General features: G+C 41.3%; 1 protein-coding gene and 1 long non-coding RNA gene across 5 annotated transcripts in view; one reads left to right on the forward strand and one right to left on the reverse strand.

Moving 5' to 3' along the window:
• Nucleotides 1–11009, forward strand: part of LOC143897762 (uncharacterized) — a 99061-nt gene extending 88052 nt beyond the window's left edge. For all 3 annotated transcript variants that reach the window (XM_077406647.1, XM_077406649.1, XM_077406648.1), the window contains exons 5-7: nt 8247–8488; nt 8686–8818; nt 9093–11009. In XM_077406647.1, the coding sequence (XP_077262773.1) occupies nt 8247–8488; nt 8686–8818; nt 9093–9871 (1154 nt within the window). In that variant the 3' untranslated portion in view covers nt 9872–11009. The remainder of the gene's footprint in view (nt 1–8246; nt 8489–8685; nt 8819–9092) is intronic.
• The window catches only part of LOC143897820 (uncharacterized), a 198817-nt gene that overhangs the window by 106011 nt on the left and 68948 nt on the right, over nt 1–23858 (reverse strand). The gene's annotated exons all lie outside the window — the stretch shown is intronic.

A 23858-nucleotide genomic window follows, 5' to 3' on the forward strand; every position in this document is an offset into this window, starting at 1 on the left:
ACGGCGACGGCGACGAGCGGTCGCCGCCGCAAGCCCCTATTGGCAGGAATGCATTTGCCTGGTTTTAGAGCACGCTCTCAAGACGGACGAGACGAGGAATGCGCCGACACGCAAACGAACCCGCTGACAGGCAGCCGCGCGCGCGGTTGCCGTTGGTTGTCATTCCTATTTTTTAATTAATTTCAGATCGCGACTAAAAATACCGAGAAAAATACCTTATCCGTCTGCCACGGGAGTTCTTTCCTGATGGATTTAATTTTAATTAATTTATCGCGCGTATATTAAAAATACAGAAGACACAGAGGAAGCGATCGACAAACAGATGGAAGTGAAAGCAAAAGAATAATTCCGCATAGCGTGCCATGTAATCATCAAAGGCGAAAGTATGTAGTAATTATGTGAAGAGAATTTTAAAGAAGAGAAATGTGTGAGATAATTCCAAGATACGCCGCCAAACTTTTCAGACACATCGGGTTAACTGAGAGCTTCGCGTTAAAATTCTGTTAAAATAAAGTCCACTTAGAGCTAATGAAAAGGAGATTATCCTTCATTTGCGCGCGCGAAACTTGATTAGCCGAGAGAGCCGTTACTTCCTGTTATCAAATAATTATAAATTTGCAACAAAATCTGATTGAGTTTGCGAATTCTTCGAATAAGAAATACGCAGAAAAAAAAGGAAATGCGTTTGGTATACAAACGGGGCAACCCTGGTTAGGCATTCGGTACACGATAACCGCAGATAACGGGATAGGCTGAGCGCGGAAAAAATATCGCAATTGTTTATGCAAACAGCTGGATCGGAACAACGCGCGCGCGACAAAATTTATCGCGGTCGCTAAAAAAAAAAAAAAAAAAAAAAATAGAGGAAAAAGCGCGCGATCTCGGAATATCGAGTTTCGTATAAATCGCGGAATATATAGCATGGGGGAGAGCCGCGCGTCGCGCCGTGCGTCGCTTCCAGCGGGTTCACGTAACGCCGGGGCACGCCGCCGCGCCGTCGCGCCGGGGACCGACGATGCGGGGAACGGCGGTCCTTCCGGGTAGGGCGTGCGCGCGAATATTTCGAGCCGCGCGGCGTGCATTTCTGGCACGGCTCCGGTGCATAAATTTCGGACGTGCCGGCTATGGTTTATACCGGCGGGATTAAATAACTTGACCCGCCAGCAACATATCACGGCCGTGCGCGGCACGCGCGTCGACTCCCCCCCCCCGCCCGCGCTCCCTGTCCGCCCCCACACCGACGTGATTGCAATGTACACGCGCACCCACGTCGATCTGCACGTCGCGATTTTTATTTATTCATGCAGTATATCTCGCACGATATTATCTCCATTATCGTTGTTGTTACTATATCTTTCTGTCATTAACGATATTAACGCAAAATCTATCGTAATAAGCTATATCAAAATATTAATGTTAACAACGGTGCTAAATCGTGCTAATTAATAAAATACTATAATAATTAGCACGATTTTTGTGTTTTTTAATGACTTGCTGTAATGCGTCAAAAAAGAACAATACACAATTTATTTTATTAAACATTAGCGAGTTGCTCTTTAAAAAAAAACCTGCTCCAGAAATGTAAATGCGGATTCTCTCCGCACTGTAGGTGTTAGAACAACAATTTTGTTTATTTGAATAACAGTAATGAAGTTTGTTTGCGCAACTCGAGCCTCAAGCAATACGTGATCGACTATCAGTAATTTCTAGTTATATACATGCGCCGTGCTCAATCGCCTGGCGCCTGGCGCTTCGAGGTAAGAAACGAGGGATCTCCGGCCCGGCCACTTCCGGCAGGAATGTCCGGCTCCGTAGTTTGATTAGCCAAGATTGGCAAAGCGTGCTACAAGTGCCGAACTAACCCCTACCGATACCTAATAGGTGAAAGCTAAGCCCAGACTCCAATAAGGTGAATCAAGTTTGTCAACTTTGATCTAAGGGACCGAGCACAAGGGATGTTACGTTACCGGGAGGAGGGGGGAGGTCATGAGCAGGCCTGAATGAAAGAGAGTGCAATGACCCGGCAACTTTCGGCCCTGTTTAACCAGTGGATTATAATTACCGTTGACGAATTAGGTTTCGATGTACAGGCGAAGGATGAGCGAAGCGAGGGACGAGGAACGAGGAGGAAACGCGGTGAACTCGATAAGATATATAACCGAAATTGAACTCTCTCGCATGAGAGAGACATGTAAATCCAACGACGATCTTGAAAATCTATATAATAAAAGCTTACTGGTGGAAAATATCGAGATTTTAATACAACATTTTTCAAGTTACAAGGAAAAGAAATTGACCAGTTATAATGGCGTAGAATTCACACCTTGAAGCCCGTAATTTCGCGTACGTACCTATCAGTCTATCGTCCGTATCGATTTTCACAACTCAAGCAATATTAATTCTTCTTGCTCGGTTGATTCTATCTCAAATTTTGCTTTGTTTAACAAAATAGTATAAAATTAAGCTGTCAATAAACCTGAAAGATTAGAATAAAACACAGACTTTAAATTTTATTCAAAAAATATTTTGAAAGAAAGAGAGGAAAAATAAAACAATATACACTTAAATAATAACAATATTTTCTATTATATATATCTGCAAGCATTAACTTCATTCTTTTTCTTATTTCCTTTTCGATATTTATCTAACAATAAACTAAAAAAAAATATATATATATATAATAGATTATATCGTAGTTGATATTAAAATTAATCTCTTGCTGTTTTTTAAAGATCTTGTAACTATATAGAGTACTATATAAAAAAATGGCAGGGGCGAAAATGTCTACTAAATTGAAAAAGATATAATTTCTTTTCTCCGGAAATTACTCTGTTTCTACTTTTTATACTCACAGATAGCTGTGAAATATTTTCCTTATTCCTTTTTTATTTACACGCAATACAGGTGTAAATTTTCTCTAAACAATTTTCGCTCTATGAAATTACTCCGTTGCACAATGTGACACCAAATTGCACCGGTAAATGGTTAAACCGATCAATAATGCGTCTATAACAATTACCTCTATTCTATGAGCTTTGAATGTGTATATTCTTGTATGCACAATAGATCAACAGACGGTTATACGTGCTCAGACAGGTTTAAACATTTGCATTAATCTGCCTATAGCCTATCTATTTTAGTATACATAATATATAATATTAATATGTGTACAATGCATCTGTGAGATGTTAGATTTATCGATGAGTATATTCACAGATCCATTATCTCGGATTAAAATATAGAAGATAATATGGCATTCACCGCGCGATACGATGCGCAACGCCGCGGAGTTGTAACTTCGTTAGGGCGGGATCGATTTGCAAAATACAAATATAAAATTCAAATTTATAGCGCTCAAAAATATTTGCAGAAATATCGTGCACATCGAGTTTTGTATACGTCTACTTTATATTTATCAAGTCAATATTCACTAAAGTAATTATACAGTTCGTGAAAAAAGTCCTTTTCCTGAAGGTTTGATAAGGCATGATAAATAAGCTTTTTTCTTTCATTTTTCTCATACAAATATATCACTCAAATAAACGGAAGAAGACGCTTTAATTAAGCAAGAGACAAATAGTATTAGAATAATGAATTACTGACCTCATGGTTACTTTATTCAACCATTCAGTTCTCTTTCTCGATGTTAAAATACACGAAATATTTTTAATTAACGGTTTAATTAACGTTACTTTGCGCTCTTAACTTAAAAATAACGATGTGCAAATTACACTAAGATCAACGGAAGATTCAAAAGCGCGATGCGAGATCTACTCGAAATCAATATTTTTAAAGAAATAATTATTGCCCGTAAAAATTGCAACAGAATGAAATTAATTTTTAATTCTCATTGTCCGTCGATTCTTTACTTCGAATGTCGCACGAAATATCTGTTTTGGTAAACAGCCATCGCCTTGATGCGCTTACGAGTCGTTAATTGCCGAATCAATTAATCGCGCAGATCAATAGATACTAATTATTCACCGGTGATTATGTTCCGAGACACCAGTAATGGAACGATACATGAAATCCATCGATCCGAGTGTCGAATGGTAGATCTTGCGTATGTAACAACTGCGCTATATGAGCAAAAAAACTGAAGAAAAAAACAAATATTAAAGCTCTATGCTAGCCAAAATGTATGCTGCCTCGAAATATTTAATATGCTTCGTAAAATAATTTCACATTTAATATATTATTATTAAGCGTTATAATTTCATGATGTTAATATATTTTATTCCTTGAATTTCAAATTAATTTTGACGAATAGACTATTATCGTGCATTAAACCAAGCATTTATTTGAACAATAAAATTTACTTTTTTATCAAAAAGCAGTATTTCGAATAATTAATTGTTTTATTATTTTGTACAAAATTTTGTATCCCAAAGACAATAAAATTATGGTGGTTTAAATGAATTGTGAAAAATCCTTTTTTACAATCCAATAAAAGAAAATAAAAGTATAATAAATGAAAGTTTAATAAAAGAAAATGAAATTCAGTCGTCGCGCGAGAAATATGGCGATACAGTTTTATTCTTTTGATTTATTAGAATCTCGCAATATTTTGTTTCATACAATAAGATGAAAATTTAAAGGAGAAAAATAATAAGTTATATAATTTTCATTTTCTAAGTATAAAACAAAGATAAACTTTTTATTTTTTTAAGTAATATTACAATTAATATTAGATTCACTAGTTTTTAATAAAGTAGTTAATTAACTATTTACATTTTTACTAAAAAAGCTAAAATAATTTACGTATAACGCTAAAAATTTGCTGTTAGTAATAAACTTCTCAATAACAGCTGATTGTTATACTCTTATACGTAGCTCCAATGCATAAAAAAGTAGTAAAAGATATATAATGCAAAAACTACAATAACCTCAATATTTCTGTATTATAATTTTATATTCTAATCAACTATATATATTATTAAAGTATTATATCGCATGTGTAATTATATACGAAATAATTTGTGCAATGGATACCTGTCTTTCGAAACATTTTTAATTTCATTCCACGTTGATGAGTAGAATATTAAAACTAGCTAAAATTAAAATTAAAAATAGCTCTGTGATGACGACTTATGTGTATGTAAAATCTGCATTTACTAATTAAATTCTTAAAAAGGAATGCGAAATGTTCGCTCACTCTTTTATGAGAGATAAACCTCTACTCTGAGAGAACGAAATATTAAAGAAATGCAATATTAAAGTACGTACCATCAGGATCAAAGCTAATTTATGCTTTTTTTACGAGCGCTTTTAATTTACGAAATAATATACACAAAATGGAATTCCCTCCCCTGCCCCCCCTCTCTCTCTCTCTCTCTCTTTCTTTCTCTAATTTTCTCGATTGCTGGAGATTGTCGGGACCTCCATTTTATTTATACATAACTTAGCGGAATTACAATCGACATGCTGATTTAGAATTTTTTCACTGGTGTAGTCGCGCCGTGCTTTGCGTCCGCCGCGGCAGCCAGGACAGATCTTTGCTCAATTAATTAGCAGTAATTGCAATTTAGTCGACGAGCGTTGAAACAAGGACAGAGCTGGAAGTTTCCGCCGGTGTAGGTATTCGTGGCATTCGCTCGTAGTCTAATATTATTCGACTGCGAGAGCGGTACACAGGTACACCGAGAATTACCAGCTGTAACAATAATAAAATTAATCCTTTGTTCGCGCGCGCAAAGATAAACTTATACAATCCATCATTGCGAAAATGTCCCTCGCGATTTAATCCGCGCGGAAAATTTGCGCGGATATTACAAACTTTTTATTTACGTGACTCGCAACGAAACCGTGCCACGTTAAATTCAGTTCTTAGGCAACGGATCGTATTTATAAAGCACTGATTTCGAGGATTAAACGAAACACGAGGATTTTACAGTAATAATGGAATAAACTTCACAATCTGTAACATCCACTCGTGTTGAATTTTGCTGCACGCCATAGAAATTCAAATCGTAAATCACCCCGAGACGTCTCGATCGATGGAAGATACACGGAGCAGCTATTAAGTCCCTCGTCGCAAATAAATTGATTCCCAAGCGAAATTATTATTTTATCATATCGGTAAGTCGCTTTGTCGAGGAGGTCGAAGAGGATTCGGTATCCGGTGAGGCGGCCGCGTTGCAGCGACGAGCGAAAAGACTGAAGAGAGGGACAATTTCTTCCCCTTCATAAGCTGTCTCTCGCGGGCCGCCAATCCCGCTTTTATTATGACTCGATCGTTCGTATATACTTTCCGTAAACCATGGCGCTTCGCAATACGAGCGGCGTCGTTTCCTCGACAAATGCGGGATACTTATTCCCATGACAACGGTGACCGGAATGAAGTCTTTAAAGCTTATCGAACCGAGCAATATCCGGCTTCGAGATCGCCACGTTCTAAAAAAGAAGTTACTTGTAATCGACAGTCAATTCCTGATCTTCCTCATCTTAAAATACTCTCACGAACATACACGAACAAACACGTCGTTCTTTAGATCTATATAATGAACTCATTTGATCGTAGGTATATGTATTTGCCAATTGAAGCCAATAATTTCAATAATTATCGAGGATATGCCAGTCGATCGCTGTAACGTTAAGCCCCCCTTGATCGTCTAACGTGTCACCGCGCGCGGCAGTCACCAATGACCAGCACAAGCGTGCCCAATAACCGTTAGATTATCCTCGTAGCAGTGATCGATACTGACAGCATTATATTGGGTTCTCCTCACTTTTCCGGACGGTGGTGTAATTGATGCGCTAGTCAATTAATATAACATGCGCATGACGGCGCATACTGATTAGACTCCAGATTCTCATTCCGTCTAGATTTCGACTTGGCGCTAATTTAGTTTTCGATCTAATCGCGTCCTTTCCACGTTCGCGAAGCGGCGAACGTAAAAATTTGCATAGAAAGGCCGACGGTCGCTCATACGGCCAATTCAATACGTTATAGCTGACGGGGTAAGCTGTCCCGTTATTATTGCGTTCTTATAACTGGCGGATATTCGAGATGCGCACACGGCGGACTGTTGTCGTGATATAGCGCGTACGGGGGCGATGCTCCGAATCCTTGAACATGTCCCGCGGTCACGTCTTACTTACTAGTTTGGCAATTTTATCCCGCTCCCGGTAGTTGCGCTTCAGCTCCTCGCTGTGTGCAGAGTGAAACTACTCGTAATTGAGAACTTCGTGTAAGGAATAATATATATAGATGTCTTTAAAATGTATTTAGTAATGCAATTCATAATAGTTAATATGCACTGTTAAACTCGTAATGTCTAATTATACTCGCAATTTGAGACGTTTTAATCATTCTTATAGCATTTTTATCGCCACTGTTCCTATTCAATATGTCGTTATGGTCAATAATAAATTTTGACACACATGGTAGTTAAAAATAACATAACGTTATTTAACTCAAGGTATTAGTTACTTCATCTTTTAATATTTAACAGTGTGGATCTTATTTTCTCGTTTAAAAAAATTCCCATATTTCTTAAATTTCTAACGATTTGACAAATTATTTCTACGAACAGGCAGTTTCAGTTATTTTACCGCATGTAATAAAAATGATATAATCTATATTTTTAATTTTAACCCTTAAATGACCAGTGGGGTCCAGCGGACCCCAGACCCTTTAGAATGATATATTTTCAAACGTTCTTGCCAAAAATGGAGCTCATGCTCCCATTGGTGATAGTTGAGTAATTGACCTACCCGTTTGTACACTTAGCAGTACTCAGTTTACTTAATTTTTTATACTATGTTGAACGTGAACGTTTAACACGATAAGCATTTTATTCTCTTTTCTAACCCTTGAACAACATTGAAAAAAATTGTCGTAACTAAAGATAACAAAACCAATGAGTAAGGAGACATTTTTCATACTGGGGTCTTTTAGACCCCTCGTGTCATTTACGAGATTCTTGAGAGGTGTGGCATTTAAGAGTTAAGCGTTAAAAATAAAAAAAAATATTACTTTGTTGAGATCTCAATCAATATTTTTACACATTGCTAATTAAGATTTTTCAAAAAATATGGAGGAGAATATCTTGAAATTTAGTTGAGAAAAGTGCAATGACTCAATTATTATTAAAAAGAAGAAATATTTAACTTTGCCGCTGTATCATTTTCAAAACTGTCTCAATAATCAACCATTATTAAGAGGAAGAATTATTTAACCTTGCAATATATTATTTTCAAAATCATCGATCGCAATGCATATAGAATTTATATGACTGTTCCAGGACTTTCCTTGGGCGGCGGCTTGATAGTTCTGGCGGCAGCGTTGTCGGACGCATCACTAGAATTACCGGGGAAATACAGTTTGCCGTCGACGGCCGGCATGCAAATGGACGATAACGGTCTACCTCAGTACCATTACGGATGGTGCCTACAGCTCTCGGGATTAGCACTGATGCTCGCGGAAGTGGCGGCCGTTTTAACGATGTCCGGTTACATGGCGCGGTTCTCCACGGTCGAGGAGATGGTGAAGTTGTCGATTAAAACTCTCGCCGCGCGGATCGGCTCGCGCGGTTTTAGTTAGGAATCCACTTGGACGCCCCATTAAAGGACCCACTAAAATGCCAAACAACATCCGTCCCGAGATCGCGCAAGTGGATTCCTAGCTTTATCGTCGTGTGTGTATTTCGCGCAGTCGCTCATGCTCTCTGCTCTCCTTTTTAGGTGAGGGTCATGGTTCCGGGCGCCGAGAGAAAGCTGAGGGAACAGAGGGGGTTCAGCTCGGAGTATCTCGTGAGGGCGCATCAGAAGTCGCCGGGACCGTCGCAGGCCCGACCCTTCGGTCAGCCAACCAAAAGTGGGTGAACTTATCGCTAAAGAGGGTGTCCCGCATATGTGCGATGATGCGGCGCGCACCGTACATTTACGTAATTGCAAAGATCGAGGGATCCGTAGAGGTCTTACGACCGGCGAGTATACCCAGGATCCTGAGATCCGAGGAAAAATTGCAATGATCCGTAAAAATTTAAAAAAAAAAAAATTTCCGAAGTGCTGCGGGACACCATGTAAAATAATAAGCGCTCTTTCTTATGCCCACGGAGGAAAGTAAGTCCGTAACTTCTGTGTCCTAGCTCCTCAAAAAATAGCCGAGGAAGGAACCTCACTGCTCTGCAAGTCGGCGCCCGATATCTGCACGTCGAATCCACAGGCCATCAGTTACGTCGATAAGGCAGACCTGTCGCACGTCTTGCCGGTCTACCCGGACGGCAAGAACATCGACCCGCGATACAACAACTTCGACAAGTCGGAGGGCACCGTCATAGATTCCCGACTGAGCGGCTTCACCGATAAGGAAGGCTTCATCGACTCCCGGATTCTGTCCGACTCCAGGCAGAACATGATCGCCTTTACGGACAACAAGGAGATACCTCCCGACCAGGAGCAACGGTACACCGAGTTGTCCGCGAGGAACACCGATCGTCAGACTATCGTAGATTCCAGACTGAGCGGTTTCGTCGACAAGGAAGGTCTCCTCGACTCTAGATTGAGCGGCTACGTCGACAAGAATGAATCCTTGCTGGACACCCCGTTCGGTTATGACACTAGATTCAACAGTCTGGCCGGGCAGACCGTCCCGATAACGTTGAAGAATCAAAACGCCTCGGTGTCGGCCATTCAATCGCAGTATTTATATCAAAACTTTGGAACGATACACTCGGGCATTCTGAAAGTCTCGGAACCGGGCACCAGCTCCAGCTCCAATTCCAGCCAACGTAGCATGACCCTGCAGAACCCGAAGCGAAAGTCGCAGATCGCTCAGAACACTTTCAGCACGATGGAATGCGAGAAGAGAAAGCGAGCGTCCGGGCTAACTGGCAAGGCGAGCTTTTACACCGGCAGTGCTGTATGACCACCACCCCCGCCTCCGACCCTGAGGTAACTCCTAGAAGAGGACACCCCACTGTAGCCGAAACTCGACGTACGACTTTCGACTTAGGGGTTGGAGGATATGTCCGATATATATTCGTCACTGATCGCGCGCAAAGGGGAGAGAAAAAAAAAGGATTTTTTAACCAGCTACAGATAACTCTCTGCCACATTTGCTATAACAATAATAATGCGCTTGCCGATGTACGGTACATAAACGAAACACGCGTTCTTATCGACTATCGGCGTTGCAGGTTCCTACTATGGAAGAGATGCCAAAAGAAATGTCAGAATTACGGCTGTGGGCCGATATCACAGTTTCCGATTAACGTGATCCTCCGATTAAACTCACTCTGCGTCTCTTTCTAACTGTCCCCCTAGAAAGAGACGAAGAGTGAGTTTAATCGGAAGATCACGTTAAATCGGAAACTGATATCGGCCCTATGTCGTGATAATGCGTTAAATTAAAGCGATATCGAGTTAATTGGATTCGTAGTAGAATCTTCAAAAGTACAATTCGTGAAAAAGAATGAAATGCAAACGTAATTTCTCATAATCTGTCGATGACGTTGCGAGAAACGCAACTGATTAAATGCAACTAATTAAATTAATTAAATGACAGATGAAAATGATGAACGATTCAGATTACTCTATCATCATTTTATATAATGAAGAAGTAAGATAATGTCCGTCATTCGCTGTTAAGACTTTAACTTTAACTCAACATCGTAATCGCGTTTCAGCTGCATAACCAATCGAACAAAGCTGTAAGGTGTGAAATATTAATGTAGTCAATATGTTGTAATATAATTGGTGGTCGATGTACTAAAAGATAAGTTGGGGGCGCACAACTTTCGTATACTTTCATTTAATAATAAGTAACCACGAAAATGCCGGTTAATGAAATCAAGTGTAATAGCTTATGATTAAGGATTTCCCTGATTTTTCTTTCAGCGACGTACACGCTCTAATTGTATCACTAATCGAGAACATATCAGAAATAAAAGCGTTTCCGTTGATTATGCTATGATTATTGGAAAAAGTCGATCATTTATTTTTAATTCGAACTTTACTGGTTTCGAATTCCTTCTGTAATTGGAATATAGACGATAAATGTTTTATGCGCCCGCATAAAAAAGAATTAATACGTATGTACATCAATATGCTGTAACGATCGTAGTTGAGTGTAATAAAATATTCCTTTTCTAATAACGTTGTTCTTCTCTCCTTTATCTATATCATTTAGCATTCGATGCATGATAAAAAACAAATATTGATTTAATCTCACAATATATATTACTATTAATTCATTACGATGTGTAAATACTACTTTATTTACATAATGTTATTTAAAAATATTAGTTGAATCATCGTCATTACATTTTGAAATAAATTGTTACCTAGTAAAAGGTCAATAATATAGTATGTAATAAACATGTATAAATTTCATTCAAAGTTTTATCCAATAATTTTATTTTAAGTCCGCTCTATAAGATCTATAAATCGTGTCATAATTTAAGATAGATGTGTCATGTAATATAAAAAACATTTAAAAAATTGCAAAAAAATACACCATTATATATATAATAAATATATTAATATACGCATGTATTAAAATAAATGGTGTATACATACAAATTCCTATTTACAAACAACTACATTTTTTTCTGGATATCTCTGATGCAAATTATAAATCTAAAGTGATGGGTCTTATGGATTTCTAGTCGGCGTGCAGCAAACATATATATACAGAAGAACAGAATCAACTGATGATATATTGAAAGTTTGATGTAAATGCAATTTCGATTCAAAGATGGCACCGTTTCTAACACAAAACTCTGTTTAACTCGACGAGAAATCGGATAGATGGCGAAATGGTGTTCACATTAACAGCCGCTGCTTCTAATGTTTAATTAACGCCGCATAATTGGCCGGCCAATTAGCGCACGCCGTTTAATATTAATCTGCAATTTGAATTCATTTCAATGCGTTTAAAATTTATTGAATACATAATTAACGCGGCGTATTGCGAATGCAGATGCGGGCGCGCGATGAGGATTGCTCGGTTTATCGTAGCTCATTTTGAGAAATCCGAAACAAAAACCTATCCCCGTATTATTTGCAAAATTATATTGCATGTGTCAGACGTTGCGAGCGATAACTTTCAGCTTGAATTGCAAAAAAGCAGTGTCAGTGACGAGCAAATAAGCCGTGAGGACCGACGATTTTTCAAACGCGGCATGAAATTTTCAATGGAAGCGAATTTAAACCGCGATGGAAAAGTTAATTTCCTCATTTCCGGCGACGCTGCTTCCCTTCCGGCGGCGGGCATCGGTGGAATCGGCTGGAAAAGGGAACACAGAGTTGAGTTGCTCATCCCTGTCATTTACCTAGCTACCTCGCAAACTACACCAACCCCCCCCCCTCTCCCCGCGCCTCGCCCCGAAATATCCCGTCAACCCCCTTCCCGCAATCTCGCACCCTCGAAACGAGCCACCTTCCCCTCGGCCGCTCTCTAGCCGTCTCACTCTAATCCAATTAAAAACGTCGGATCGCGCGAAACAGCGGCGCATCGACCACGAGAATTTTAATTGATGTTACAGGTACGAGAGAGGGTAGCTACCCCCGGGGAAGGGATCGTTATTGCATGCTCGCGAGACAGAGATGCGCGCCAAGATTTTGTTCCATTATAACGTTGCAACATTTATTGCCATAAACTTATTTCATAACTCATTTATGTCTCATTTCATATAACGATGAGGCAAAAAACACAGGAATAACACACAATAAAAATTTTCCGCGTCGCGACGCCGACGTATCCGTTGGATATACCGGAAAATGTGGAAAACGGAATAAAATAGATTACTAATAAAGAAATCCGTTTGAAAAAATTTCGGCAATTTTGAGATTTAACTTGTTAAAATTTTTCTCCCCTACACGCTTTGCGGAGGAAAAAAGCTTTCAACATACTTTTGTATATTTACTATATAAACGACAGTAGATTTCGTATTTGCCAAAAAATGTGACGCACTGAAAATACAATAATGAAGAATAACGTATAATTATTAGCGTTTTGTTTCACTCGCGCCAGAATTTATAATATTAAGGGACGTTAAATTGGTGTGCATCGAAGAAAATCTGCGATCGTTCTCGCAATTCTTTCTGGGGAATCGACCGACAAAGTACGGCCAGGGCTTTTTATTGCGTGTCCGACGGAAGCGCCAATCGGAATACTCGAGGTTCTTCCGCGTGAAAGTCACCGACAAGGGTGAAATCTAAGGGTGAATAACCCCCGAGGATAAAGCGCTCGGAAGATGAACTTCGAAAAAATCGGACTCCGTCCCGCAAATGGAGACGTTTTCACGACCATTCTCTCGACCGTTCTCGTGGGATGGCGCGGACCTTATTTTTTTCTTCACCCTTGTCCCGTTTTGACCCGTATAACATCACCGTCGCTGCGCACCCCCCGTTCGGCTTCGGACGGTTTATCACGTCCGTGAAAGCTCGTAAGCCCGTCGCATCGCTCTTTCCAGGGAAAGTTCGGCTCCCTCCATACCGAGAGGGGAAAAGTTGGGCTTTTCCCGAAATCCAAGAATTGTCAAATAAATTTCATTAACTTGCGTTTTGTATCAAGGGGTCAGGTTTTTTCTTTTCCACGACAAGATGGCACGGGAACGAAAATTGCGACAAGAATAAATTCCGCGGTGGATAAAAGAGGAGAGCTAGAGAATGAGAGAGAGAAAATGGCGGCCAGACAGCCCGCGGGCGGCCAGGACTCGCTTGCCAAATGAAATTATCCTTTGGAAGCTACGGCGATCTCGAGGGTTAATTTCGCGAGACAGGGATTGTCCTGGGGAGGCCCTGCCATCCCCGTCTGCTGCGCATCGGTATCACTATGGCCGGCCTCCGGCTTGACCATAATTTAATACTACGCATAATATGCCCCTCCAACCCCTGATAAGAGTGAATTTCACGTCGTCTCGAAAGCAGATTGCCAGAGTTTGTAAATATCCGCTGATAATCATAATTGACTATTTTTAGCAATACGGCTTATTAACATAATACTGTTTAAAAAGTGTACAGAGTTTTGTAAATTTTCTCATTTAAAGATTCCTTGATTTTTACTTTTGAACCTTGTAATAAATGCCATAATAATTACGAAGATGATAACAATGATATTAATATAAGAATATGGGAAAGAGCGATTTAATCTTCAGCCGATTCTATCTCCCGGTCTCTTTTTCGTCAATCTTTTGTTACCTTGTTTAATAACTCGTGATGAATGTACCTTGCCTTCAGGTTCTCCAAGGAAAAGAATCCCCCGGGTGCCCGCGATATCTTTATTCTTTCTTCCCGCTTCAATCCCGTCAGAAATTAAAACGATAAATCCGGCACAGCCGCCGGCTGAAAAATACGACGCCGACGTCGCCGAATGAAATACGACGTTGTCGCGACGATGACAAAATTCCATGGTAAGAATTATTATAATATTTTAATAGACAAAGCTTTTCGAAATTGTTAGGAAGCTTGAATAAAGAGTTCAAGAGACCAAACAAATAAAAAAAATTCTAAAGATTATATAGGAAACTAAATAAGTAGAATAAGGATCTGAAGATTGTCGACTCCAAGGAATGCAGAAAGCCAAAGGATCTAAATTTCTTCAGTTTATATAAAAAAATCACTAAAAAAACAAGAAAATCCGAAGATTTTGAAGAAATAAGAAAGAATACGAGAATTTAACGATTCAAAATTGCAAAAAAGCAGAAGATATAAAATCTTAAGAATTCTATGAACCTTATACCTACATTTTATAATTTAAACGATCAGATTGTTTTCGAATATTTTCAGATGTAGCAACGCCAATTCTTTTGCATTGAATATTTTTTAAATTTTAATTACATTTTTTTTTAAATATGCAACAGCTTCTTTTCAAAGATTTATTCCTACTTGGTGCCAATTTCTGATATCATACTATTTTTAGGTAGACAGACGCGTACACTTGGCAACCTTTCTTATATGCCTTTTTTTATAAACTAAGTTTTTATAGATATTATTTAACCGGACGATCGCCGATATAATTAAAACGTTCAATTCACCGCCGAAGCCTATTAATTTCGACGTTAACTTGAGCGAAAATTCTCATCGCTCCTCTCGACCCTCTCTCACGCTTCGGCTCTAAATCTCGGGAACAGTCGGAACAGTGATCCATCCGTCTCATTCTTCTCGCAAAATACGTCGGGATCGGGGGCTCCCGTGGCACGCAATTGACACTTTAATCTGTATTCAATGACCGACGCGCGCAGTACGGAGCGAACTTTTTACGGGGGATTTGGCGCGGCGCGGAACGATCGCGTTCGTATCGGCCGTTTGCGGCGCGAAAACGCGCGTTCCGGTTCGTGCGCGTGGAACAAGTTCGAGAGGCTGGCGTTCGCCACCGGTTGCCATGGCGACCGGGGCCGTCTAAATCCGCGAAGCACCCTTCGCCCGCGGGGGGAGGGGGAGGGAAGGGGGCTAGAGGGCGAGGGAGGAAGCGGGAAGAGCGTAGGGAAGAGAGCGGGAAAGGGCTGCCCGGGGGGGAGGGTGACAATGGGGGCGCTAAGTCTGGAGATTTGCAGGGAGCACGCCGGTTGGTCGGTTCATTGTTTCAACGCTGGCTTCCGTTGGAAAACGTATCGCCCGGCCTCGCCGTCGTCGGCGGAAAAACTCCGCCGACACGAAACTTAGGCGGAGACGAACGACCGGCGAATATAAATCGCGACATCGAGTCGCGATAATCATTCCCGCATCCTTAGTCAGGTTTCGCCGAGGAAGTGTACATGTTAAAACAGAGAGAGAGAAGAAACATTGCGAATCGATCTTAATAAGAAATGCTGAAAAATGTATATACACATTTGTTATTTTAACATTGAACAATATTATTTTGACTTCATTGGTTCAGTTAAATTAACGACATATTGAGTAGGAGCAGTGGCGACCTATGGAAATAATTAAAAATAAAAATTGAGTATAATTTGACGCTGCAAATTTAACCGTGCTATAAAAAAAGAATGTTAAGAATAAGATGCAGGAACAATAGCAAATATTTTTTTAAATATTTTGTAACGTATCCACTTTCAGTTGTCTTTCCACGGACTAATTACACGGCAATACGTCTAATTACCGTCGATGCGTAACCACCGCGATATTTTTTCGTGACTATAATACGAGTGTCTCTTTCAAAGGCCGTCCCTTCAGATCGGACAAGACGAGCCGGTAAAAGAATGAGCGCTTAAGAAGAAGAGAGTGTAGAAGAAGAAGAAGAAGAGAAGAAGTAGGGGAAGAGGGAGAAGAGAGAAAGAGAGAGTGTAGAAACGAGATGAAGAAGGGGGTGAAGGAGCGCGGCAGCTGTTGGCCAAATTAAGTGATCATCTCGTCATCATCAGTAAAGCCGCCGCGAGGGGGGAACGAGCCGCGTTGCTGCCACGTTGCTGCCGAAGCAATAGGCTTCGCGAGCCCCGTGAAATTAGCATCGGTGGGACTCGGGGGAGAGGGCAAGAGGGACCGCGAGCGTTCCTCCGCATCCGTGCCGCTGATTGGAGAACCGCCGCGTCGTCGAGCGAGCTAACAGCGGAAGGGGTGGGGAAAACATGGTCCGCGGGCCCGGGGACATAGATGGGCACGACGGGAGAAGAGGAGAGAATGAGAGAAGGAGACCGGACTTAGACGGATTTAATAAGCGCAAACGATAATCGCCGTATTTACGAGCAAAGCCAGAAGTCCATGGGCCCGAAATTAAATTATTGTCACAATAAAGATCGTCGAAGTCACGTGACGTGATGCTAGGATTACCAACAATCTTATCTTTTTTTTTCCAAAACGTATTAATTGTATATTTTTTAATTGGGGATTTTTCAAATATTAAATTAATATTTTATTAATCGTTTATTATTATCGTTATATTTGAATTAATTAGAACATTTAATAAATTTTTAAACTAAAATAGAAAGGGAATACTGTATTAAATTCTTCTAAGGGTTAACTATGATACTTCTGTAATTGCAATAGAAATGCAGTTACTACAAATGAAATAAAAATTTCCAATTCAATTGCAAAATAAATTCTGTTCTTTTCAACTACATAAAAATATTGAAAATACTTAAGAAGATCAATAAAGATATATATTCGAATGTCTCTCTAAGCATTTAAAATAATTCTACAAATGCGCTGCAACGGACATTCACCCAGACTGACGTGCAATTTAATAATACATATATTTTATCAAAATATATAACTACCCAAAAATTATGAAGCGATGGAAGGCAAGGAGGAGCCCAGTATTCAAAGATGCTAAAAAAGTAGCCGAGGTTATTCGAGCGTGGACGCGGCTTCGTTACAGATCTCCTCTCTCGAGGCGGGCCCTCTCAAAGCGGTGCTGAATTTCCGGGCCTAACACACGGATTCCACCGCCGAGTGCCGCTTCTCTCCTTAATCCGAGAACGATTATTTATGAACATAAGAGGGGCAACCTAACTCTGTCGCCTAAATAAGGTGTGGGTCGCGCATACCTGTACGGGCCCGTTATTAAATTATTATACGAGCGTAAGATTTACCGAGTTCTTTCGTCATCGGGGGACCACCGGGCCCCCGATGATTTCTTCACGCTTCGTTGGACCCCGTTGACGAATCGAAATTAGACCGACGAGACGCCGAGAGAGCGTTGGGTACGGCACGGATCCTCGGGATCCTGATGTAATTCGCAGTCTGATAAATAGACATCCAGTCGTGAGAGAATGCATGTACAAAAAAATATCGCTTTTATGCTCTTTTCTCTTTATTTCTTTCCACTATTTTTTTACGCTATAGAAATTTAATTCTCCGACGCGAAACTCCGTTGTTCGAACTTTGATCTATCCTCTATCAATCTCTCCTCGCAGATTCAACGTCGATCCTAGGGCTGTCTAATCCTCTAATTATGTCACCCGCATAAATGATCACCATCGGCGGAATTATTCCAAGTGCCACTGCCGTGTAGAAAACGGATCCGCGCCGAAGAGAGAGGATCCGTACGGCACAGATCGAGATATCGGCGTGCCGTAATCCCGCTCTCGGCAGCCCCCCCAAAATCCTCATAAAGTTCATAAATTTATCGCGCGGCGCGTCTCTGTCCTCCGCCGAGTCCCCCGCGCTTCTCTTCTTCACGTATACGCGGTCCGCCGTGTCCGCTCCGCGTCTCTTCTCTCCCCGTTCTCATCGTATAACTCAAAAATTCAAATTATGTATTCTATTAGGTGCGAGCGGTGCCGCGCTCGCGCAGGCGGCTCTCTCGGAGCGGAGAAAGGGTGACGGGAGCGAGGTGAGCGGCGCGGGCGCGGCGACGGACGGAGAGAAGGGCCCCGCTTCTCTTCTCTCTCGTCGGAGAAGGTACAAAAGGAAGGGTCCGGTAGGTGCGCCGCGGACGCGGGGCGAAAGGTCCGGAAAAGAAATGAGAAAGAGTGTAATAAATTGGCGGTGAGATTATTCTCGACGTGCATTAAGACGTCAAGCGGTGCGACGGACGACCTGGAAAGTATTGCCCGACACTTTCCGCGCCCCTCCACGGGCCCCTCTCCTCCCTCTCTGCGGGCTACGTCGTCCCCCTCACCCCCACTATCTGGCGCGACGGGCCCCGCGGCTCGTAGAGCCCCGATATGACTTGGATCTTCTATACGGCCCTGCGAGCGCGCGAGCACGAATAAGCTAATCGAGCGAACGTGCGAAACCCTCTTGAATTCGTTAGCGACTCACACCATGTGACTTTTCGACACTTATCTAATCCCCCAGCAGGTTTTCCGCGTATTCCCATTATCTATCGTGTTATCTGTCTTAAATGATCGAGCTTAGTAATTGAGATAGATTGTAGCTCTTTTTTAAGTCAAAAATGTTATTACACTGTTAAATATTAAAGGATGAAACTTAAACTAATACCTTGAGTTAACAACATGAACATAAAAATAACATTTTGTTATTTTTACGTACCATATCTGTCGAAATTTATTATTTTAATACAAAACAGTATTATTTTAACTTCATCGGTTAAATTAACGACATATTTTATTTCAGTAGGAGCAGTGGCGAATGATTAAAAATAACTCAAATAGAGTATAATTTAACACTATACAAAAACAGTGCAATATCTTAAGAGACATTTATCTTTCGTTACAAAATCGATTAACACAAACGTTTTATAACTACATTTCTCTCTGTAGAAGTAATTAGTCAACAATGCCGTGCATGTTGTGCATAAATCAAAAGATAAAATATTTTTCCACGATGAGTTGAATAAAACTGTTAAAATAATGAATGCTTGTTTCATTGGGGCATAATGTAAAAAAGAATAAATTCTTCGATAAGAAGGCCGCGGCATTTAATCCGAACGAATCAGTTTTGTTGGATCTATTAAAAAAGGGCAGGAACGACGGGTTCCAATCTCGCCGGGCGATCTCTGTGGGGGTAAAGTTAACGTAGGTGGTTGTGTCGGAGGGTGTTAACGAGTCACGATCGTCTCGGCCGAAGGGAGGCGGCTTTTGTGCGGTCATCCGCGCGCGGTTCCAGGTGTTGCTCACGTAATATATTACTTAACACTTCTCTAGAAGATGGCCACGGGGGGTCCGTGAGGCCTAATTCTCCTAGTCGCGTCATCTTTCCGCCAGTATCAAGCCATCGATTCGGTGGAAGGAGAAAAAAAAGGATTACCGGCCGTCAACCAATTTCGTTTTTGTGGAATCGATTGGATTCAACCAGCAAGAGTGATACATCAGTTGATTCATTATTCGGCGTGAGGCTCAGAATTGACGAATAACGATATTAGATGCGATTGGAAATGCAATCCCGTGTAATTAATGAAATCGAATTTGCACGATATTAAACTTATTAACACACTGAGACCATATTTATTTTTCAAACGTCGAAACCATATAGAGAGCAGCATTTATTTTCATCATTCATATAAAATTAAAAAATGATAAAAATTGAGTATATAAGTTTCTAAATGTTTATTAAGAATATAAATATAAAAATAAATGTACTTTAAAGAATATAGTTGAGACAAGAGTGCGAAATTGCTTGAAACATTCCGGGACATGTAAGGCTATTAGGCAACGCTCGCATTCCCATGTGTTGTTTCATTCTTTTTGTAATATTTCAAGCAAACTTTATATGATTTAGTTGGATATTGTTTCTTGACAAGAAACGGAATACGCGTCTTGGGAACTGTGTTCAATTATACTCGTCAATAAATACTGCTGTCTGGTTTTGACGTTTGAAAAATAATATACGACATTCATGGATTAAATTCAAAATTTGTATAGCTTCTTATATGATACAATATTTTTTAAGAAATATTACAGTTTAATATATGATTTTCAATAAATAACAATTCAAAAAGATTTTTTTAACTATTTATCGCAGAAAATTATATAACAAGTTTCTCTCAATGAGTTAAGTAGCAACGAAACTGACTCGCGGACTACTATTTCTGTTGCGGAATAATCATTTCTGATAGAAATGCGCCGTCGAATGTCCTCGCGCAGACATATACCGCGTTGACGTGTTGACGCAAATGACAGTTCGTCGTCAAATTCGCGAATGCAGGTTTGTTCGCGGCTTGCTATTGCGGCGCCGCGTTTCTCACGAAAGTCGCCGAAGGGTGTTATTTAAAAAGGTCGTGTTGCCGCGGCCATGCGGCGCGCGGTGCGGCAGGAATCGCGCGGCTCGGAAACGAGCCGAACTCGAGGAATTTAGTGACCGGTCCCTGGTCTGACAACCAATCATCCCGCCGAGGCCGAGGGAATGGGGGCGCGGAGAAGGAAGAGCGGCGGCAGGGGGGACAGGCCGGAGAACGTAATCTTACGTATCAATTAGCCCCACGGTCCGACGGCCTTACCCCCCGCGGGCCTTTGACCGCGCGCCGCACCGTCTTCGAGGTGTGAGAACCGAGACACAGAGCGTGCATTCGTTTTACAACGTCTTCATCGGACCGATATCTCCTCTCTCTCCCGAGGAAACGGGGGAGGGAGGTGAAGGGGGAAGACACACCTGGAGGAGATGCACCCACGCCAGAAAGCCGATGAGTCATTGAGCCGCGACGGTGCCGGTTGCGATTCTTGGTAGCGGATTGGTCTCGATTGGAATTCGAAGTGTCGCGGCTCGTTCGATTAGCCTCGCGCTTAACGCAATTGCGCCGAAGGATTAATCAATCCCCTGTATAAAAAGATGAAAATAGAAAAGTGAAAGTCAGTCCTGAGATAAAAAATTAGTTTAACGAATAGGTCTAGTCAACAAGCGGTAAACTTACCAGTTTGAAATGTTAATTGAAGCTTTATTTATTAAGTCTAAAAACGGGGATGCCACTATACACACTGAAATCTAATTACGAAAAAAAATCTTGAGTATAAGTGCACCGCGACCTGATAAGTCAAACTTAATTGTCATGGAAAGCTCAACGGGGTCTCGCGAGATGAATTTCTACATCAGACGCGGTATCCATCTGGCTGTTTAGCGAAATTCGCAACGGTACTCCGTCTGCCATACAATCGCTATCTTGAGCACGTTGATATTTCTATTAAATACAGCTGCAATTTTCTCCCAACGATGGAGAGAATAACCCAATCCCTCGTTTCAATAACGACGTTGGATTCGTCGTAACGGTGCCCCGGCTCCAATAGGAGGAAACACGCATGATTAGCGCTAATAAGCCGGTATTTGCCGTCTTATTAGCTATATAATATCTATCGGTCACGTAACACAGTATAGAATGAACGAAGGAAGTTCGTGACATAAAATGATCGGCGTCGAGTTGCCCGCGTGACAAGCGAACAGGTATATAACTGTTAACTCGTGGCCGACTCCTATTCGACTTACAGGAGAACCTGTTATTCCAGCCGTCAAGGTAGAGGCCTTCCAAACAATATTCGCTGGTCTAAAATCTATATGGATATGAGGATCTTGGGAATTTTTCAGTAAAGACCTGACGTGCTGACAGGCGGGGGCTTCGTGAATTGAAAGGGGGTTCGAACGATCCGGGGAACTTGAGAATCTGAATATCTAAAGATCCCGAGAGCCCTTTCGATACCTAACTATCTAATAGAACTAAGATTACGAGAGAGAGAGAGAGAAAGAGAGAGAGAGAAAGAGAGAGAGAGAGAGAGAGAGAGAGAGAGAAGATAACGACACTTTTTTCACAACAATTAGCTCGTTGTGAAAAAATGCAGGCTTTAAATATGCAATTAACGCAAAGCTTTTTGTTGAAAAAGGTTAAAGCCGAAAGGGCTCGTCTTTATTAATTTAGCAGATATTCATTTAGCTTTGTGCATGTATGTATATAGCTAGCGAACTCTCATTTATGAGCCTCGTCTATTATGTATCCACAGTCACCGGCTGGCGCGGCTATTATCCGCTAATTATATAAATGCGGCGCGTAACTAGCGTCGTCTAAACTACGTAATTATAATTGCCACTATTATTTGAAGCAAAACTGTCGGCCGCTTTCAGCTTAACGCGCGTTACGATTTAAAGTACGATTATAAATACCGAGCGAGAAGAGAAGATCAGTCCTTAGATTGGCAATGTCCCGCTTTAAGAATTTTATGTCTTGCTCTCTTTCGATTCAGCAAATTATTACCGTGCGGCGGCAATCATTTTGCATCAATCGGGATGATAACTCAGTGATAATTTCTGCGTCGCGGTGAAATTACCGGCCGGAAATTGCCGGCGACTAGCCTCGCAGATTCCGCCAGAATGGTCGTCTTATAATTAGCACGATAGTCAACGAGAGAGGGATGGGGACGGCGGGGATTTAATCGGGATCTATAGCATGCGGGATTTAAGGTGAAGGATCCATCGAAGCAGCCATCAGCGAATTAAGTTTCAATATCGGGTGAGCTCTATATATTCGTATAAAGGACGGATAGATTGGCTGCTAAGGGACTGATAAGGGTGCTCGCGATAGTTATCGTGATACATCTTCATGCTTTCTTCGTGACGAGCGCTGCACCGGCACGCGAGAGGCAGCCGACTAATAGAGGTGCGAAAACGAATGCGGGCTCATTTATTGTAAAATAAAGCGTTCAGTTTATCTAAAACATCGATCGACTCTTCGAAAGTTTCAACATCCAAGATTATAATCGTCCTAAGATAAATAAACAAAAATTTGGAAAACAGATGAGCTGAGAAATTGGAAATCTGAAAGTTCAAAGTAAAACTGTGGAAAATCGCCGAGTTCGATGTAGATAAAAAATATAAAAATACACATTCGCGAGAGACAAAAATATGAATTCAAGGACAACTTTTCAATTAAAGTGGAAAATAGCTTGATGATTCGATTAGAATACGTTGCAACCAAATCATCAAATTTACAATGTTCGCAAGAAGAGAGAGATTGAACGTTGTCGTGCGGCTATTTCTTCGTCTGTCGCGAGAATTTCGTGGAACGCATCTCGAAGGATCAGCGAGCGGCGAAGAGGGAAGGATAGGAAAGGAAGAACGGGATAGGGCGTGGTTACGGAGTGATTTAACGTCGAAGGTGCGTGTCTCTATCCGGCCGGATTGCGAAGAAACGCGTTTCGCGCTGCTCCCACAACAACAACAGCAACAACAACGGCCGAACAACGTCGGAGTGCCGACGGACGCGCGTTTCGGAGCAGCGTAGCTTTACAGCCGTTTAGTGTTTTACGGCCGTTTTATGAACGCCGCGTTGCCTTTTCGTATGGGGGATCCACCGGGGGTATCCTCGCGGCCGACGAAGATTGGACGTAGGAGGGAGAGGGCAGAGGGGGCAGAAGCGAAAAGGAGAGAAAGAACGAATGCGGGGCGACGTGGATTTTCACTCGTAAAGGAGTTTCGGTGATTTATTGGAAATCATTACCGCGCTCTTGTGGATTTGTCGCCTCTCCTCAGAGAAGCGTCTTGCGAGCCTCGCTTGTCGCCAAGAAGGACGCCGTGTTGCGTGTACAGAA

Source organism: Temnothorax americanus, unplaced genomic scaffold, assembly GCF_048541705.1.
Source record: "Temnothorax americanus isolate GAGA-0224 unplaced genomic scaffold, ASM4854170v1 Scaffold21, whole genome shotgun sequence".
NCBI classification, from domain to species: domain Eukaryota; kingdom Metazoa; phylum Arthropoda; class Insecta; order Hymenoptera; family Formicidae; genus Temnothorax; species Temnothorax americanus.